The 21659-nt window shown below is 40.4% G+C and overlaps 1 protein-coding gene across 1 annotated transcript; it reads right to left on the bottom strand.

Annotated features, from left to right (window-relative positions):
• Positions 1 to 1701: 1701 nt before the first annotated feature.
• On the bottom strand, positions 1702 to 21379 carry chn1 (chimerin 1). Its single transcript, XM_034186565.1, has 7 exons — positions 20725 to 21379; positions 19415 to 19499; positions 12725 to 12898; positions 10771 to 10848; positions 5977 to 6114; positions 2582 to 2687; positions 1702 to 2507 (listed from the first exon to the last, which is right to left on the bottom strand). Exons 1-7 carry the CDS (start codon positions 20974 to 20976, stop codon positions 2336 to 2338), a joined length of 1005 nt encoding a protein of 334 aa, XP_034042456.1. The 5' UTR covers positions 20977 to 21379; the 3' UTR covers positions 1702 to 2335.
• Positions 21380 to 21659: the final 280 nt, after the last annotated feature.

Here is a 21659-nt window from a genome sequence, read left to right as displayed (position 1 = left end):
TGCAATTAAGGGTTACTTTCTTTTAGAGCAGTCACAGGATGCGCGGCAGGGTACACCCTGGAGAGGATGCCAGTCTATCGCAGGGTCACATATAGACAGACAAACACATTCACACTCGCATGGCCAATTTAAAGTTTCCACTTCACCTAACATGCATGTCTCGGGATGTGGGAGGAAGCTGGAGCACGCAGAGGGAACCCACACAAACACTGGGAGAACGTGCAAACTCCACACAGAAAGTCTCCAGGTGGGAATCGATCCCGTGACCCTCTTGCTGTGAGGCAACGGTGCTAACCACTAATCCACTGTGCTAACTTCGATCTTCATGTCTCAGATATAGCCATTAGCCATTAGCTGACAGCACAGCAACTCCAAAGGAGGAAACAATCATTTAACAGAATACCACAACTGAAAGATAAACTTATTTAATAAAATTACTAATTGGGTAGGAACCTAACATTACATTAAACACATATTAAGAAGAATGTTATTTGTTAACAAAGAAACTAAGGGAGCTAGTTTTGGAACCAGCTACATGCTAACTAGCCAACTGGCTCGAAATGAACTGTAATAGGCAACGAGGGGTGACTGAGAAGTTTTGAGCCTGAACCAGAAAAAAAAAGGCCATGGTTCTCCATCTTCTGCATTCTGAGAAACCAACATTTCTCATCACTGCACTCAATGAGTCAAAATGTCACACATTCTTAAGATATTGTTGGTTTCTCAGAATGCTAAAGATGGACAACCATCATCATCATCATCATTATCTGTTTCCACTATTAACAGATTGCAAATCAATGTGACTGATTCTAGGACAAGTTGTTTAGTGATTGCCAGTCAGAGATGCCTGTCCCAAGTTTTTTAATGTTGTCACGCCATCTCTGTTTTGGCCTTCCTCTCATGCGATTGCCTTCAATCATTCCTTCCAGGCAGACTCACGAAAGTCCTGTTTTTGATCTTTTAATGTAGCCAAAAAGTTTTTAAATTCTGCGTTGAATCATGCTAAATATGGGAGCCACTTTAGTTTCATTTCTTACAGTACTTATCAATAAGCCTATGCCCTCGTATGAGGCGAAGAAAATTATTTTGGAAAGTTTCTAACATTTTTTTATCAGACGCTTAGTCCAGGTTATGCAGCTAAGACCATATAGCACAATAGGAAGGATCAATGTATTGTATGTAATGTATTGTTACAGCTGATGGTCAACCACGGCCTACTTTTTCTGGGTCAGGCCCAGAACTTCTCCATTGTCTATTGTAGTTAGCTAGCTAGGTAGCTAGCTCATTTGCTACCTGAATATAGTCTTAAGTGTCCATCTTTTTAACTCTGGATCCAAACAGCTTTGTCAGTTATGAAGCTGTATTGATATCATCTTGGTTTAAATCTGCCTAGCGACTGGGCATTAATTAGCCAAAAGCTCCTACATCATCATTATAAGGTCTGATGAAGTATGCTGCAGTCTTTATCCTGTCCACAGATGGACAAAACCAAATGAACCAAAGCATTTATATATACCCCAGAGTCAAAACGTATGAGGCAGTCTCGATAACAACATGATTTTTACCATGCAGTTGTTTTCAAATATACATGTTCCTTATTAACTGTGCAAAAGATAAATAAAAATAAATAATAATGTTTTGGATTTTTTTTTACCAGAAGCTTGTGTCCTCCTGTATAAAGGTCCAGATGACTCCCATCACTCAATTGTTCCAAACAAGTTTTAATAAATTAAAGTTATCATGCACAACCTATGTACAAAAATGTTAGATTGAAAAAATTCACAAGAAATGTTAAACATCTTGAGCATGTTAAGGACATGTAAACATTATAAAGCTCACTCAACTAACAAGTGTATGTCAGATTAAAAAGAGTTGGAAAGATTTTAAAAAAATATACACGATTATAAGAATTACCTCCCAAAAATCAGTAGTTTTTTTTTTGCATACAACTATACAGTGTTCACACAGAACTGTACAGCTGGCAGCTACTGCACAAATCTGGACCATAACTACTGAAGAAGAGATAAATGTCACAGCGGTACACAATCTTTAACACATGCTGGGTCAGAACTACAAAAGAACAAAAACAAAGACCTTGCACCATGCATGCTGGTCTGTCAGTTTTTGAAAATCCCCCGACAAAAATGGGGAGATATAAAGTATGTACATGTGTCAAGATCATCAACCACACCTGATCCAGGGGAGCAAAGATGTGAGGTCGGCACTGATCCGTACACAGGGCTTCGAACAAAAAAATACATCAGTACAAAGAGTCATTCAACTGTTTACACAAAATAACAATTAACTGTTCAACAAAAAGTTCCTGATCTGTGGGTTAGAAGAGCACATCTTCATTTTTGATCAGCACCTCCACCACCTGTCTCTGGTAACGGATGTCATTGAGGGCTGTTATGGCATCTACATTTGGGGCACGCATGAGGGTTGGCCCGAAAACGATGGCGAGGTTCTCTGCATTCATCAGGTTGTGCTTCTCATTGAGTGTTACCCTGAAAAATGCATAAAAATTAGAAAAGGTTCCGCAAAACAACAAGATGTCGAAGCGTTCAATGAGCCTGCTCACCTTTTTAAATGAGCCATGAGGTACTTGAGAGTTTCACTGTGTGGTGGCGGCAGCAGGGACAGAGCCTCATGAAAAGCTTCAAGCTTCTTTTCAGGGTCTGTTAATTCTGGAAGATGGAATAAAAGAGCTACAGCATTTGCTTTTCAGGAATATATAACACATTGCGTGACCTCAGACTAAAGCTTCATCAATATAAGCATCTTTTTCTAAAACAAGGTTCTGTGTTTGTTTTTCAACAGGATAATTTTCCAAATTATTGATCATGATGCTTATGGAAACAATCAAGTCTGGCCTGGAATAGATAACATTGAATTCTATCACAGGATAAAGATATGAATGTAGATTTTTTTTTATTTCCATCCATCCATTTTCTTCCGCTTTATCCGGAGTCAGGTCGCGGGGGCAGCAGCTCAAGCAAAGCCGCCCAGACCTCCCGATCCACACACACCTCCCCCAGCTCCTCCGGGGGAACCCCAAGGCGTTCCCAAGCCAGCCGAGAGATGTAATTCCTCCAGCGTGTCCTGGGTCTTCCCCGGGGCCTCCTCCCAATGGGACGTGCCCAGAACACCTCTCCAGTGAGGCGTCCAGGGGGCATCCGGAAAAGATGCCCGAGCCACCTCAACTGACTCCTTTCGACGTGGAGGAGCAGCGGCTCGACTCCGAGCTCCTCCCGAGTGACCGAGCTCCTCACCCTATCTCTAAGGGAGTGCCCAGCCACCCTGCGGAGGAAACTCATCTTGGCCGCTTGTACCCGCGATCTCATTCTTTCGGTCATGAGCCAAATCTCATGACCATAGGTGAGGATCGGAACGTAGATCGATCGGTAAATCGAGAGCTTTGCCCCCCTACTCAGCTCTCTCTTCACCACGACGGTCCGATACAGCGACCGCATCACTGCAGACGCTGCACCGATCCGTCTATCGATCTCACGCTCCATCCGTCCCTCACTCGTGAACAAGACCCCGAGATACTTAAACTCCTCCACTTGAGGCAAGGACACTCCACCAACCTGAAGAGGGCAAAGCACCTTTTTCCAGTCGAGAACCATGGCCTCGGATTTGGAGGTGCTGATTTTCATCCCGGACGCCTCACACTCAGCTGCAAACCGCCCCAGTGCACGCTGAAGGTCCTGATTTGACGAAGCCAACAGAACCACATCGTCTGCAAACAGCAGAGACGAGATTCTGTGGTTCCCAAACCAGACCCCCTCTACACCCTGGCTGCGCCTAGAAATTCTGTCCATAAAAATAATGAACAGAACCGGTGACAAAGGGCAGCCCTGGTGGAGGCCAACGTGCACTGGAAACAGGTTTGACTTACTACCGACAATGCGAACCAAGCTCCTGCTGCGGTCGTACAGGGACCGGATAGCCCTTAGCAAAGGATCCCGGACCCCGTACTCCCGGAGCACTCCCCACAGGGTGCCCCGAGAGACACGGTCGAACGCCTTCTCCAGATCCACAAAACACATGTGGACTGGTTGGGTGATCTCCCATGAACCCTCGAGCACCTGATGGAGTGTGTAGAGCTGGTCCAGTGTGCTGCGACCAGGACGAAAACCACACTGCTCCTCCTGAATCCGAGGTTCGACCATCGGTCGAATTCTCCTCTCCAGTACTCTGGAATAGACCTTACCGGGGAGGCTGAGGAGTGTGATCCCCCTATAGTTGGAACACACCCTCCGGTCCCCCTTCTTAAACAAAGGGACCACCACCCCAGTCTGCCAATCCAGAGGCACTGTCCCCGATCGCCACGCGATGTTGCAGAGGCGTGTCAGCCAAGACAGTCCCACAACATCCAGAGACTTAAGGTACTCAGGACGGATTTCAGCCACCCCAGGAGCCTTGCCACCGAGGAGCTTTCTAACCACCTCGGTGACTTCTGCCTGGGTAATGGATGAGTCCACCTGAGTTTTTATTTCCTCTGAATATTTTCCAGGTGTAATTTTTTTCTGCCACTACAAACAACATATGCCTGAATATGCTGCACAGCAAAAACATTTTACTGTGGCAGCACACTTTACTCAAAAATGGCTCATGTTTAAAATTAGCTAGCTAGCTAAAACAGTAACTAGAAAATGTTTTATGAAGCTGCATTTCAACATATTTTGCTGTGAAAACATTTGGGAAATATTACATGTCTGAAGAAGATGCTGTTAAAAAAGCAACTTCTCTGAAAACATATTTTAAATGTTTCAGTTTGGCAAAAGGATAATGCTGGGTTAGCTAAAACTATGCAGGAATGAAATGAAAGAATAACATTATAGTTAAGGGTTAAACAGAAATAAATACTTTCAAATATGGAATCATATGAGGAAAAAGAAAAAGAAAAAGGTATAATTATGAGATTTTCTTTTTAAAAATTGGTTTAAAAAAAAACTAAGGAAAGCTACATATTTACATAAATGCATACTGTTATGTCCAGCTTGAACAAATGTAGGAATGGAGCATTTGACCAACATTTACTCATAAGTAAACTACAAAACAAACAAACAACAACAACAACAAAAACAACAAAAACATCTTGGCTTTCAGCTGAAGCAGAAGCAATAGGCCCAGGTGCCTCCACTCAGCCAGTGGGTTAATCTCTCCTGGTCACAAATAATTAAGGCATATACACACCACAGGGCCTTGACAATGCATACATACATAATAATAAGAATAGAAAATTGGTTCCTGACCAGGTGTGGACAAGAAGATGATAAATAATAATTATAACAGCTTATAGAAACTTACACACATTTTTGCACTTCCACAAACCCACAGAAATTGAACACCTGTGCACTCATTTAACGGACAACACGCTCTAAACTTAAATTTTGTGCAATCCAATAAACATCTTTTTTTATTACAAGAGTAGTATTTAGGTTTGGTGGTTCATATTGTTGTTCCAATTTCATGACCCTTTAGGGATCTATATGACATCAGATAACCCGATCTCACGCCAGTTCATCATGAAAAGTGTTTTAATCTATTAGTTTGTGATACCATCACAAAATGTAACATTTTGTGATGGTATCACGAAACTATTTCGTGATGGGTCACAAAATTTGGGGTGACACAGGGGGTGGGGCATGGGGGTTATTGTTAGGGTTAAAAATAGTGAACTAAACTTGACTGTGTCATGAAAATATGACACATTTCATGACGATATGAAAACAAAGCGTGAGACTTGGTTGCATCAGACATGGGAGTCATCAAACCACTTTATGTAAAGGATGAATTAAAACACTTTCTCTATGTAAAGGATGAATTAAAATTAAACTGATAAAGATGATAAATAAATGTTACAGAACTAAGTTAAATGTGTTGACTCATCAAGTTGCATTGTCTCAAACTACCAAACATAGAAACAGGTGTGTTCAAATCAGATGAATTTATCTGATCTTGATTTACTTGTAGCCTCGATGAACCTGGGGTAAGCGTCATAAGAGATAACGGGAACAGGCAGATCCCTGAGGTACAGTTTGAGTGCACCCGTAATGATGTTGATATCTTCATAGTTGTTCACTGAGATGTCTGTCTTCTCTCCATCTGTGATGAAATGAGAGAAAGGAGACATTTTACAGTGGCTCACATCAGCACTTTCACATCACAGTGTGAAGTCAAGAATAAAAAGAAGAAAAATGCATCCCAGTTCTCAGTGTTTTACAGACTGGCTGCTATCATCTGCCTGGCCTGTTTTATTCTGACTTTATGTATGTGATCCGGAACGGGCTGTGGCCTACTTGTGCTGGCAGACTGAACATCACAGAGCTGTGAGCTGGAATGACACTCTGTCATGGATGATCTCCCACATGCGGATCTGGCTAAGAGTTTAGCCTATTGCTGCAGGCTTTTGCTCTAGTTAAAATTCACTCCGCACTGGGGCTGAGACAGGCTCATTGTCACTAAGTCGACTGTTGAATCCTTACAAAGTGAAAGTTTATATATATATATATATATATATATATATATATATATATATATATATATATATATATATATATATATTCAGATCAGGGAGACAGACACCCTCTCTACTTTTAAGATTAGGCTTAAAACTTTCCTTTTTGCTAAAGCTTATAGTTAGGGCTGGATCAGGTGACCCTGAACCATCCCTTAGTTATGCTGCTATAGACTTAGACTGCTGGGGGGTTCCCATGATGCACTGAGTGTTTCTTTCTCGTTTTGCTCTGTATGCACCACTCTGCATTTAATCATTAGTGATTGATCTCTGCTCCCCTCCACAGCATGTCTTTTTCCTGGTTCTCTCCCTCAGCCCCAACTAGTCCCAGCAGAAGACTGCCCCTCCCTGAGCCTGGTTCTGCTGGAGGTTTCTTCCTGTTAAAAGGGAGTTTTTCCTTCCCACTGTCGCCAAGTGCTTGCTCACAGGGGTCGTTTTGACCGTTGGGGTTTTTCCGTAATTATTGTATGGCTTTGCCTTACAATATAAAGCGCCTTGGGGCAACTGTTTGTTGTGACTTGGCGCTATATAAATAAAATTGATTTGATTTGATATATATATATATATATATATATATATATATATATATATATATATATATACAGTCCAGAAAGTATTCCCAACACTTCACTTTTTCCACATTTTGTTATGTTACAGCCTTATTCCAAAATGGATTAAATTCATTTTCCCCCTCAGAATCCTACACACAATACCCCATAATGATATTGTGAAAAAGCTTTATTGAGATTTTTGCAAATTTATTAAAAATAAATAAATAAACAAGAAATCACATATATGTAAGTATTCACAGCCTTTGCCATGAAGCTCAAAATTGTGCATGATTGGACACGATGTGGAAAGACACGCACCTGTCTACATGTAAGGTACCACAGAGTACAAACCAAGACTGAAGTCAAAGGAATTGTCCGTAAACATCCTACACAGGATTGTCTGGAGGCACAAATCTGGGGAAGGGTACAGAAACATTTCTGCTGCTTAGAAGGTCGCAATGAACACAGTGGCTTCCATCATTTATAAATGGAAGAAGTTCAGATCCACCAGGACTCTTCCTAGAGGTGGCCGCCTGTCTAAACTGAGTGATCGGGGAAGAAGGGCCTTAGTGAGAGAAGTGACTAAGAACCCGATGGTCACCCTGTCAGAGCTCCAGCATTCCTCTATGGAGAGAGAAGAACCTTCCAGAAGGACAACCACCTCTGCAGCAATCCCGCAATCGGGGCTGTATGGTAGAGTGACTAGACTTAAGTCACTCCTTAGCAGCGATGCCAGTAACGCGTTACTCTAATCTAACCACTTTTTTTTAGTAACAAGCAATCTAACGCGTTAATCTTTCCAAATCAGTAATCAGATTAAAGTTACTTCTCCAAGTCACTGTGCGTTACTATTATTTTTGCATTGTGGGTTGATAGCAGCATTAAACTTGCTCCGTGGGCAGGAGGTCGGGGTTCGACTGAACCGCCCACTTTAAGCGAGCTGTGAGCTTTTCATCCGCGTTTTTTTGCTGCAGCTACGACTTGTCCTCACCTCTTAAAGCGCGGAGAGAACAGCACACCTGCACTGAGCTTTACAAAGATATTTTTAGGCTTTTTTTCCCTCTTTTATTTAGAATTCTGAGCTGAGCCGCTCTGTATCTGCTCGTTAAAAACAGCTGATCCTCCGCGACGCGTCAACAACTAACACTATTTTCCACTCAAATGCACCTAAACTCTCTTTCTGAGGACCACATGATGTGAAAACACAATAAAACTTTCTTACCTGTAAATCTGGTCATGTTTTCTGCATAAATAAATGTTATCCATTCATTGTGCTCAAACACCAAAGCAGGGGCAAATCCAGATGGAATGGGGGCATGGGGCAGGGATGTGCCCCCCCACAACACCCCTAGATTAAAGGTCCAGTTTTGAAGCCTTTTTTTACTACAACTACTAATACTACTTATAATAATAATAATAATAATAATAATTTCGACAAGTAAAATGTTTAGAGAGACTTTAAATGTTAGAAAAATGTTAGAAAGAATTTAATAGTTACATTTATAAACAATGTAGGTTAGAAATTGCAAGTTTTACTGTTACAGTGCTGTCAACAGTTAAATATGAGGTCAAGAAAGAGGTCTTTATTTTACTTTTTATAAAACAAGTATTTATTTTCATTGAAGTCAAGAAAGGGTGACTATAAAGTGAGTTTGGCAAAACAGGTATCATTGTCATGTTGAGGTGGCAGAGGGTTGTTGTCGGCAGCTGGGGAAAGTAACTAAAAAGTAACTAGTAATCTAACTTAGTTATTTTTACAATTGAGTAATCAGTAAAGTAACTAAGTTACTTTTTCAAGAAGTAATCAGTAATCTGTAATTGGATTACTTTTTCAAAGTAACTGGCAACACTGCTCCTTAGTAATAAGGCACATGGCAGCCCACCTGGAGTTTGCCAAAAGGCACCTGAAGGACTGTCGGACTATGAGAAACAAAATTCTCTGGTCTAATGAGAGAAAGATTGAACTCTTTGGTGTGAATGCCAGGTGTCATGTTTGAAGGAAACCAGGTACCATCCCTACAGTGAAGCATGGTGGTGGCAGCATCATGCTGTGGGGATGTTTTTCAGCAGCAGGAACTGGGTGACTAGTCAGGATTGAGGGAAAGATGAATGCATCAATCTACAGAGACATCCTGGATGAAAACCTGCTCCAGAGCGGTCTTGACCTCAGACTGGGGTGACTGTTCATCTTTCAGCAGGACAATGACCCTAAGCACACAGCCAAGATATCAACTGAGTGGCATCAGGACAACTCTGTGAATGTCCTTGAGTGGCCCAGCCAGAGCCCAGACCTGAATCCAACTGAACATCTCTGGAGAGATCTGAAAATGGCTGTGCAACGATGCGCCTCGTCCAACCTGATGGAGCTTGAGAGGTTCTGTAAAGAGGAATGGACAAAACTACCCAAAGACAGGTGCACCAAGCTTGTGACATCATATTCAACAAGATGTGAGGCTGTAATTGCTGCCAAAGGTGCATCAACAAAGTATTGAGAAAAGGGTGTGAATACGTATGTACATGTTATTTCTCAAGTTATTATTATTATTAATTTTATTATTAATTATTATTACTATTATCATAAATTTACAAAAATGTCAAAAACAACTGTTTTCATGTTGTTATTATGTGGTGTTGTGAGTAGAATTTTGAGGGAAAAAGTGAATTTACTCCATTTTGGAATAAGGCAGTAACATAACAAAATGTGGAAAAAGTGAAACACTGTGAATACTTTCCGGATGCACTGTTCATATATAGTTGTGTGCAAAAGTTTACATATCCTGGCAGAATTTTTTTTTTTTTGGTCATTTTTCAGAGAATATGAATGATAACACAAAAACTTTTTTTCACTCATGGTTAGTGGTTGTGTGAAGCCATTTATTGTCAAACAGCTGTGTTCACTCTTTTTAAATCATAATGACATGAGAAACTACCCAAATGACCCAGATCAAAAGTTTACATACTCCCGTTCTTAACGCAGTGCCCCTTCTAACATCCATGACAGCTTTTGTGGTCGTTGTGGACGAGGCTCTCTGAATGTAAAGCTGCCACTGAATATATCTTGGACTTTATTTCCATCAATTATCAAGAAATACAAACAGTATGACACTCTGCGGTAAATCTGTGTGGAGTATACAATTCTCAAAAAACTGGGTGACTGTGCAAGAAGAAGAGTGAGGAAAGCCACCAAGACACCCAGACAACCCAGAAGAAGTTAGCCTTATGTGGCCAGAAGGTACATCTGAGATGCAAGCCTAGATTTGATCTATTTGGTGAAAGAAAATCCTAATCTGCTCTACTCCACTATGAACCTAAGAGTGGTGATGCAAAATGCAAAATTTACACTGTGCACAATTTCACCAATCAGCCACAGGAGCCTCTAACTTCTTCAGGGTTGTCTGGGTGTCTTGGTGGCTTTCCTCACTCTTCTCCTTCTTGCACAGTCACTCAGAATTATTATGGCAAGCTGTCAGTTTTTGTTATTTTAACCATAAAACAGATTTATTTATTTATTTATTTATTCTTTATGATTATTATTGCAGCACTGTGGAAGGGACCAATCAGAATCAGATCTGCACACACTTATCCCTCTCAAATGTGTCACATTCCAATTGATGTTTTCTGTGCTTTATGTTGCCATGTGTAATCTCACAAAAACAGAAAGCTGACAGAAATCTTTAAACAGTCATCACTCACCTTTATCAAATGCCATCTTCACCTCTTCCACCAAATCGCTGAACCCTGATAATCTGTAGAGACCTTCAGACTTCAGTCCTTTACAAAGAAACGTGACACGAAGAGCAAACATCAGTGAATGCAAAAGTAATTCAGAACAGTTCACAAACATCTATCAATCTGGGTAATCTAGGAAATGCCATTAAAAGCTCTTGAATATGCATACAACATTAAAGAATGTCCACAGTAACACATAACACAACAACAAGGGCAGACACAAGTATTTTCTGCATCACTGGGAAAACTAATAAAGGCATAAATCAAACTTAGCTGCAGACATATTAGAGGGCAGACAATGAGGTTCCTCCATAGACGAATGATTTAAGTGAAGTACAATCAACTCAGGCAGCAGGAAACACAGTAATGTATTCCTCATTACATGCGTACAATTACCAGCACTCTCATCAGCACCCCCCGCCCCCCACCAAAAAAAATAATCAGACTTAGTAATGTAATCAGACCCAAACAAATGTCAACACATGCAGTGCGATGATGGTGTAAAATATTCACTTTGTGTTTGAGAAAATTAACACGTCCAACACTTTAAGTAAATTACACATTTTAACAGTAAATAGTAAGTAAGTCCCTTCGGCTGCTCCCTTGTTTGCACTCGGGGTCGCCACAGCAAATCCAAGTTGGATCTGCATGTTGAATTGGCACAGGTTTTACACCGGATGCCCTTCCTGACGCAACTCCACATTACATGGAGAAATGTGGCAGGGGTGGGATTTGAACCCGGAGCCTTCTGAACTGAAAGCAAGCGCATTAACCACTTGGCCACCACCCCTGCTTTAACAGTAAATAAATAATTAAAATAGATTAAGACATTTGTTAATTACATATATTAAAGATTCCCCTTTAATTCTGCAAATGCTTATTTGTTTGCAAGATATCTCCAATAGTAGGCGTGATCCAGAACAAATAACAGAACAGTTTTAGTATTTATCCAGGAAAGGAAAAAAAAACAAACAAACAAAAAAAATCACATTTATTTATTTATTTTTACCCCACTTTCTTTTTTTTCATCACATTTCGAAGAATGCAGAAATTGTTCAGAGAACACATACTGTACATCTGCCAAGGCTGATCTGCCCTTAGATAGAGTGAAGTACACGTGTGGATACTGATTACACACACACACACACACACACAAAAAATATTACAAAAATACAGTAATTAAAAATTATGATGGATCCACACCTCCCCAACTAAATCAACTCTTCCTGTCCACCAGATTACTCATTATCATTATCATTCATTCATTATTCATTCAACAATCAGGCAGACAAGCAGACAGACAGACAGGCAGACAGACAGACATGGGCAGTAGAAATTGAAAGCAACTTTGCACAGATCTACATTAAAAAACACAAATCTGGCATTTTTAATGTATAAATGTCTTTGCACATAAAATTAGGATCCATGATAATGATCCAGATCCACAGAGATGATCATTACCATCAGAGTCGTATGTTATAATACCATGTTTCAAACTCTTCAGTCTTGGCAGAGATATGCGCTGCACTGAGTGCTGTTCAAGTTGTTCCCCTGCTCCTCCCAGGTGCTTTGACTGAATTCCACCACTTAATGTGGATGTCAGTCAACCCTAGAACTGCCCTTAAAGGGTCTGTTTTGGAAAAAGTGAAGGTCATAAGGGTCAAAGGTCAAAATTTAAATTTTTTCCCTCTGATTTGCAATAGACTTGTCACATATATGAAGGTGGGTTCCAGAATTGCCCATCAAGGTCAAATCTGTCAAAGGTCAGTGAATGGGGCCAAGATCGCATCTTCCCATCCGTTTGTTGGCCTCCTCCTCCCAGGGCGTCTTGGTGATTCTGTTTTTAAATTTTATTTAATTTAGTTTTTACATGTGATTCTTTGAGTTATACTGAGTTTGTGCCACATCGTGATCTGACCTCTCGACTCAATCTCTCGTATGCACATGTCCACCACCATGGGCCGCGCTGTGTTATAAGCCTTCACCAGGGTCGTGAGGTCACAGCTGTAGACTTTTCGGATGTGTCTCAGGTCCGGTTTGCAGTCGTTAGACACCAAAGTGGAACAATGCTTGTGGACGTTCAAACCACAATCTGCACAGAAAGAGACAGAAATGTGCATGTTTAGTTTTAATCTGTGTCATTAAAATTACAATGAAAAGATGATGTAATGCTTATTTTTTTGTCAACCAAAATGTTATAAAGCCCAATAAATGACTGCTTGTCAGCCAGTACATTTGTTTCCTTTCCACCAAATGTACATTCAAGTTCATTTTGCATCCTCTTAGCTGGTTTCGTGTGTGTTTTGGGCTGGTTGAATGAGACTTAAACCTTTCGATCAATATTTGTAAGCTGCCTGTCCGGAGAGCAGAGCTCCTGTCGGGAAGCTGATGACACGTGTGGCGCTGATGTCACCTTGAATCCAAATCTACAGGGACATTAATTTATGGAAAATTAAGTAAAACAAGAATGACAGAACATTAGTTATTGATGAAATATTATATGTTTCAATGAAAATAAAAATCTCAATTTAAATGAAAAGCATTAAACTATCATTAAATAACTAGATGATGAAATTCAATTAAAAATGCTTTTGTTTCAGTGCTGTGTGATATTTTCTCATATGCGTTGCTGTGTCTTTAAATGTGGCATTAATCTTGGTGTCAGTGAATGATCCCACGTTGCTTTTTGTCTTCAGTCACAGCAGACGGGACCTGAGGCGAAGCTGTTCTAGGGCAGAATCACCTTGTAGAGAACAGAGGGGCCCGCAGAGAGAGACTCCAGGCTGGCTTTGGAACAGAGGACCATAGAGGGAATTAGAGGCTTGCTGAAAACACTGTGGCCTGGAGGAGGGACAGTAAGAGCTGTGTGCACTCTATTCGTGTCCAAATCTGAGCTCACACACAGACACAATGGAAGCAGCAGTTCAGGCGCTGCAGGCAACACTAGACCCACTTTCCCAAATTCAAATGGGGAAGCTTTTCAAGCTCTTAGATATTTTTTTAAGCATGAGCCAAGTACTGAAAGGTTTTTTTCTTTTTTAAGCAAGGTATTCTGCCTTTCACTCTCAAACATTAAAAATTAAAAGAGTGCATACCTCTGCTGAGACACTATAATTGTTGTGTCTTGCCATTTGATTTGTGCTGAATCTTTTTGTAAAGTAAAAGTTTTGATTTGAGGTTAAACAGCCATTTCGTCGTTCTTTGTGAAAATGAGCAAATTTCATTGTTAAGCACTTTAATAAGTCAACCCACTCTGAAATAAAACAGTATCTCTTCCATATCACATGAAACGTACACTGTTTCATAAAATTCTGTTCACTGATTAAGTGGCCCATCTCACAATGTCAGAAGAAAATTATATTAAAGGGGTCATTTTGCATACCGTTCTCACATGATTCACCAGAAGCCGCCCCCCCGCCCCGCCCCCGCCCCCACACACACACCAATACACACACATTAAAATCTGAAGCCAAAAATACCCCAAAGACACTGCACTGATGGATCCTGTTGCTTTAAATAGATAAGAGCTGAGCGTAGCCGTCTTACTGCCTCTCTCCTATTAATCCTGTGGCCCTATCACACAAATGGCAGCAATTTGATGATGGTGCACGATCTACAGTGCACATGGCAAGTGCATTCAGGTGTCCAAATCTACTTTGCTATTTACAAACTGTTTACTTTGTGCACAAAGTAAAGTGCGAGGGTGCAAGAGAATTGTATGCAATTACTTAATTAGTCATGCAAGTGTTTTAGGTATAACATGAAATAAACTAGTGAGCTCATCTTTTATGCTTGTTAGGAGCAGGGTGAACTGGAGCCTGGCTCACGTCTATTAAGGCAGGAGATTCAAGTGAGAGGTTTTCTGGTGAGTTCAGGGATCTACGCGCAGTGAATCAAAGTGCAACACACCCATGGCCGCACAAATTAATGCAAGTAAAATTTTAGAAAATAGCAATGGCACATGTGCTGTTTAGTTCTCTGCTTTCACTGGGTGGAAAATTGGACCTGGACTTCAAACCATACATAGATAGAACTGTGCACAACTAACCACACTAACCAAAAAATAACAAGAGCAACACAACAAGTGACATACGCCCCCACTGATATGTTAAGTTGGTGTTTGGTTTCATAGTAGTGTTGTAAATGAAGTCTGTAAATTATTTCTATAGTGAAAGACTGGTGCTTTAAAGATGGTATATGGTGTAGTTTTATAGAGAAAGAGTGTGGCTTTACAATTGATATGTGGTGTATTGACCACCATTTTCAAAAGGATACTTTCTCTAGCTTCCCCCAATATACCACCAAGAAATGGTTGTAATCAGAGGAGGTATTCTTTAATTATTGCACAGAAATGAAAATCAAGATAACGTCCATAGTGGCCATATTGGATAAGGAACAATGGCCATTTTCAAAGAGAACATTCCTCTAGCTTCCCCCATGTACCACCAAGAAATGGTTGTAATCAGAAAAGGTATTGCTCAGAAACAAAAATCAAGATGGCGTCCGTAGTGGTCATATTAGATAACAGACGATGGTCATTTTTGAAAAGAAACTTCTGATAGCCTCACCCAAGAAATGGTTTCAGTCAGACAAGACATTCTTCAGTTGTTGTATGGAAACAAAAAGATTATAGATGGACACCTGGACGCCTGAGTGTCCCCCCAACTTTGTTGAGCAGAGGCATAAAAACAATAGTGTGCCATGTGGCTTATTTAAATGTCCTGGCTGTTTATTTTGCATAATTCCAGGTTTGATCCAGTTTTCTCATCAAATGTCACGAAAATTGATTCATTAGTTTTTCAATAATCCTCCTAAATAAGCAATAAACACCAACAGCCAATGAACAGATAACCTTCCTAGGGAAGGAGACAAAAAGTGTTTCCTTACAAGAACTATTGGATTTTAATTTAAAATAAAAAGCCATTCTTGTGGAGGGCCCCAGACAATATTTTGATGAATGTGTGTCTCTAGAGAAATGCATGCGAGCCGCACTGATGCAGAAATGTAATTACCTTAAGAGATGATTCTCTTAAGGACCTGAGACAAGCAGTATAATGGAGGGGAGCCTGTCATCAGGGCCGTGCACGTTGATGGACCCGAGCGGGTCCCTGGTGGGTGGGTGAGGGTGAAGCAGAGGATGTTGCTTGACTGCACCGTCAACTCTGACTCTGTTGCTATGGCGAGGAAACTGCATGGAGGATGAGCCAGGTTGGCCTAAAAGGCTCTGACACTGATAAAAAGTGGTTTAATGGGGGCTGTTTGGAAATGAGAACATTATCATCACTTGCACCCAAACACTGAAAAGCTGCCCATCTTTGGAATTAAGAAAGGAAAGCACAAGTTGGGTTGTTCTGGTGGATGGTTTAGTTATTCCAGTCTGATGGAGGTTGAGTTGCATGATCTGGCTCTTTAGTTGGAGGTGCTGAATTTTAATCTGTGTGGAAACAGAGCTCCTTCCCCACGCTCCGAGCTCTGCTCCTCATTAAATAGACATGCCACTTTTGTTTTCCCTCCGTGGGTATGATGGGATGAAGCTGAGGGTGGTGGGGGTGCACTGTGAGGAGGAAATGTGGCACAAGCTTCTTGGCACTCAGCCAAAAGCAGTTCACACGTTCAAAAAGAAAAGGGAGCGAGTGAACATTTTTGGTATGCAAATCTGAGCATCATGTGAGCCTTGGTTGGCCTAGATTCCGGTAGCTGTGTCTGAGACTAAAGAAGTGGTGTTGTAAGAGTCGACAAAGACTGACTTCGAACATATGTGCTTTTATTTTGATTGTTGTCAGCTTTCAAACTTGAGACATCAATATTTTATGTCAGCGCTCCCAATGATTTGTGTGACACACTTTATTTCATTAATAATACATCAAATGCATGCACCAGACTACATTAATACACTAGTCATGGGTGGGAAATGGATTACAGGAAAGCTATAGGCAAAAAAAGAGAGGAAAAAAAAATCAATAAAAATATTTTTTTTAAAAAATTAGTAATTATTAATTCATTAAAAAATACAAATCTCATTTCTGAATCTGTTAGGCAAAAAACAAAAACAAAACTGCAGCAACAACATATTCTGTGTAACAACAACAACAACAACACTAGATGTATTTTTTTATAGAAGTGCAAGAATTTCAATACTGGCTAAAAATGATCTGGGAATGTGTATGTTTAAAAATATATTTGCCTCCACGGAGGCACATAATGCATTCAGAAATGAGTTCCCTTATTTTCTGGTATTTTGTCTTTGTTATAATACATGACACTTTTTATTAAAAAATTATTTATTAAAATCCTCATCACAGCAAAGATGAGATCGGAAGAGCAGCCTGGCTCCCAGCTAAATAATTTAGTCATATATCGAGAAATAAAAAAAATTAAAAAAAAAATTTGAAAATTGTGTCTAGATTTTTTTATTTTTTTAATCATCTGAATGCTGTAGCACTGACAGCACTGAAAATAATTTCCCATTCAGCAGCCTGGTGGTTTGTAATCAGGTCAAAATGGAGAGTGCGGCATTGTGTAAAGTATATGTTGCATCACCACCAATCTCACAGAAATACAATCCCAATTTTATTGTATTATACAACCCCCTAATCCACTCCAAAAAACAAGCAGTGGGATTTTACATTCAACCTCAATAATACAGAAGAGCAAAAATAATCTATGTGCAAAACCAAGTAACCTATATAGAGTGATGTTTGTTCAATAACAGAAGGAAATGTTGCAAAATGATACATAAAAATGTGAACCCCTCTAAATATCTGGTGGGAAAAAAACAGATATTTGCTTCGAGGTGCACCCTTTCTTTTTTGCATTAAAATCATTGTTATTTACACAATTTTATTTACAGTTTCATGCAGATGCTAATTGTCATAAAGAAAAATGCATAAGGAGCATATTATATACATTTCACACAAACAATTACAGGTGTTTAAAAAACAGATATTAAAGTTTGCAACCAAAAATTCACTATACACAGTGAGGTGATGCAATTGAAATGAACCTACTTCTCAACAGGTTTGCATATCTGTCACTTTAAATGGAAAGGAGCTCCTGCTTGCCACGCCCTCTATTTTGAGAGTGCCATATGTCCCTCTCTCTCTCTTACACACTACATGGGCATGTCAGAGTGTAGGAGTCAAAATATGGACTTCTGTTATGTATGTCGCAAAAATCTAAATCAAGCTGTTTCAAGCCTAAATTTTGCTTATTTCTACATAACTGTCTATGTTGTGGAAATCTGGGGATGTTTAACCTGAGACGCCATTCATACGTAACTGCAAAAGGTAGATAAAAACAAAGTTTGCAGAATATGTTATCACCTTTAAAGAAATGCCAGCCCCCAAATCAGGATGCTACAGGAAAATGAGGTCAACCCTTCAGTTTAAAAACACTTGAGGCTTCCAGTCTGACTTCAGTAATTTCAATGTTTGTTTGTGTTCGCTGCTGGGGCCAAGAACCAGAAAAAGGTGTTCCACAGAGGGTTTATTTGAACACTCTTTGATTTTGCTTCTGCATTTTTGATATAAATATGGCACAGGGGCGGCTCTAGCTTCAGTGAAGGTGGATTGTAACCTGGTTGAGGGTTCCAGGGGCCTGCCCCCCTCTCCCCCAGAAAATTTTTAAAATCTGTAGCCATTTCCATATTTTCTCAGGCAATCAGGGAAACTACACATTCACAGAAATGTTTAACCCTAACTTTTAAGATTTATGTAATTTTATTACATGACAAATTCCCATTTACTTTTTTTTATAATTTTAATACAAACCTACCAAATAAACCTTACATGATGCATATTCATTACTGTAATAAATCCTATTCATTTAAAATGCATAATCCTCAGCTTTACAGTATGTATTTAGTATTAATAAAATATAATTACTCTAAATCAATAATAATGACAGTATTTATTTAAAATACATAAAGTATATTGTTTGAATTGCATAGTAATTATGTTACCTATGCCATTTATCTTGTATAGGTAACATAATTATTATGCAATTCAAACAATATACTTTATGTATTTTAAATAAATACTGTCATTATTATTGATTTAGAGTAATTATATTTTATTAATACTAAATACATATAGCTGAGGATTAAGCATTTCAAATAAATAGGATTTATTACAGTAATGAATATGCATCATGTAAGGTGTATTTGGTAGGTTTGTATTAAAATGATCTAAAAAAGTAAATGGGAATTTGTCATGTAATAAAATTACATAAATCTTAAAGGTTAGGGTTAAATATTTTTGTGAGTGCATATCAACTCTGTAGTCATCACTTTTAACACACAAATTTTATTTTAAACACTGGAAATCTGATGGCAGTGACATCAGCCAAATGAGCTGAGCTGTGCACTCCAGTAACTGATTTTGCGTGCGGCAGCATCCATTAATCAGCCTTTCTTTATGCAAGACCTTTCACATATTTTATCACATCTTTGGTCAGCAGCACGGGAGGTGGGGATGGGGGGGGGTTGCAACCCCCATCCCCACCCCCACTCGAATCCGCCACTGCATTACTACTCTAGAAATGGTTTCAGTGATGCTGTGTGCCCCACTATATAACATATTAATAATGCAGTGATGAGAACAATGTGTACCTGCACATTTGACGCCCTGAGCCATCAGACCCCACATGAAGCTGGCACAGTGTTCACACCAGTGTGGGCCCCGAAATGTATGGACCTACAACAGACAGAAAGTGACAGGTATTAGTGATAAAGTGCTGCAGCCACTGGCTTTAGTGGCCTGCTGTAGCTGCTGCCATCTGTAGTGAAGCAGAGAAGGCTTATTATGTGTGTGTTACAAAGAGGCAGAGAGGAAGTCAGGGGACCTGTGCCACCATGCCAACACAGGATCTGACATATGAGGGTGCAAGCTGTCAGAAAAATTTTACTTTGGAGACAGAAAAAAAAAAGCCACCTCGCTCTGGTAGGAAAACAGTCTGCACACTCCACCAGGTAACAACAACCCAGCCAATCAGGAAAGCCCCCGGGAGGATCAGCGATCCATAACTCTTCCAGTTTTCCCGTTCCAGTAGCAGCTTAAAGCAGAAAAGCTGGGAAAATGCAAAACTGCTTTTTGTAATAATCCTGTACAAATGATGGTCATGCAAAACAACAGTAGTAGTTACTGGAATACTTTAATACAACCTGCTGTTCTTACAGCACTGAATGTATTGATTTTCTTTTTTTTTAATGTGCGGAATCTTCTATTTGCAAAGAATCTGCGATGATGCATATGTGGGCAAGGACAAAAACACCCAAGTGCAAGTAGTAGATGCATTTTCTCTCTTCACTTTGGAGGTTGGAACATTCTGTTCTTTTCTGAGCACTGCACTGAAAAAGATTAAAATTTTGGAGTCTGACTATAAAATAAGCTTTATAGTGTATGAACAGCCCATAGTTGATCATATTTTATAGTCTATAAAAAGCAAAAACAGAGGGACTGTGACTTTACGAGGAAAAAAAAACAGGTCCTATCGCTGTACTCATTTTAACAGTTTTAAAAATCAAAACTCTTAGGGAGATTACTATATCCTCTGTTTGGTTGCATTTGGAATATGTGGAAATGATCCATTCAGCAATTTGAAAGAACAAAGACAGAAACAGACTGTGAGCATCAGCAGTCTGAAAGCCTTGAAGGTCATGTTGTCTCCCTGCTCTCCATCCCATTAAACAAGCAAAGCGGCGCCAAACAGAGATTCACTCCTCCGCTGTTTCCACCGACCATCGGCCTAATCTCTCCATCTGGCGCTCAAACTAACAGCGGCGGTCCACAAACCAGCCAACAGATTTTCTTTTGGCAAAAGCTCACTGGACAGTTACAACAACAAAAGCTCTTCACGCTGAAATCAGTCCTGTTGAAACTAAAGCGACGTGCAGCGAGAGAGTCTTTATTTGAGTCTCACCTTGAAGTTGTGGACTTTCTCGTACTTGGGTGTGCGGTCGCTCTCCTTCAGCGAGGCTCTGCGCACCAGAGAGGTGAGCTGTGAATAGGCGAATAGCTTGAGAGGCTGCCAGAAAGTGGCTGGAGGTTTCTGTGGCCCCATCCTCATCCCCAACGCTGCCGCCAGAAGATCCTCCTGGTTGGCTTCCCGCTTGGCCTTCTGCACCAGGGACTTCTCCTCCTTGTGAGCCTCACAGGACTCTCGAGATGGCATTTTATTGCTGCAGGTGACCAAACCACAAAGTGAGTCCAAAATGAAAAATCCTCCAATGCTCAAAGCAAGTTTAAGTCTAAAGACTTAAGTTGCATTGTCCTGCTGAAACACAAACATCACAGACAAGAAATAGTGGATTTAAACTACATAAAGAGACTGGGACCATCTGAAAGAGTCCAGAAGATGAAAATTATGTCCACTGTCAAATCCTCTCCCAGCAGCGACAGTAGATCAAGTGGAGCCAGAGTGATGGGAGTGCCAGCTTTGATACAAAAGCGGTGCGGCCCTGGGTGCTCGTGCACTTCTCTGGGAATGTGCATGTAGATGAGCTGAGTGCTTAATCCTCTCCTGCCTGTGCGGTGCTGATATTCTCCCTGGAACAGCGACAGCACTCTGTATGGATGCTGCGGGGCGGGTGCAGCCAGGGGGAGGAGTACGGGGGTGGAACCCGTAGTAGTTGCTGATGATTTAATGCATCCCGCCAGCCAATCGCAGCATGGAAACGCAGGCTCAGCTTCTGCTACCCCACCCCCACCCTGTCTCCATCAGATATCTTAAGCAGGGTGGGATGTGATGAGAGTGGGATGAGGATGATGAGCAATGACTGAATCATGCACCAGGAGTGGGCTGCAGCCTGGAGAACATATGATGGAGAGGAGCTATTTTCAAAATCCTGTTGCCAC

Source organism: Thalassophryne amazonica, chromosome 14, assembly GCF_902500255.1.
Source record: "Thalassophryne amazonica chromosome 14, fThaAma1.1, whole genome shotgun sequence".
NCBI lineage: Eukaryota > Metazoa > Chordata > Actinopteri > Batrachoidiformes > Batrachoididae > Thalassophryne > Thalassophryne amazonica.
Note: the sequence above shows the minus strand (reverse complement) of the source record. Positions and strands in the feature narration are given on the sequence as shown.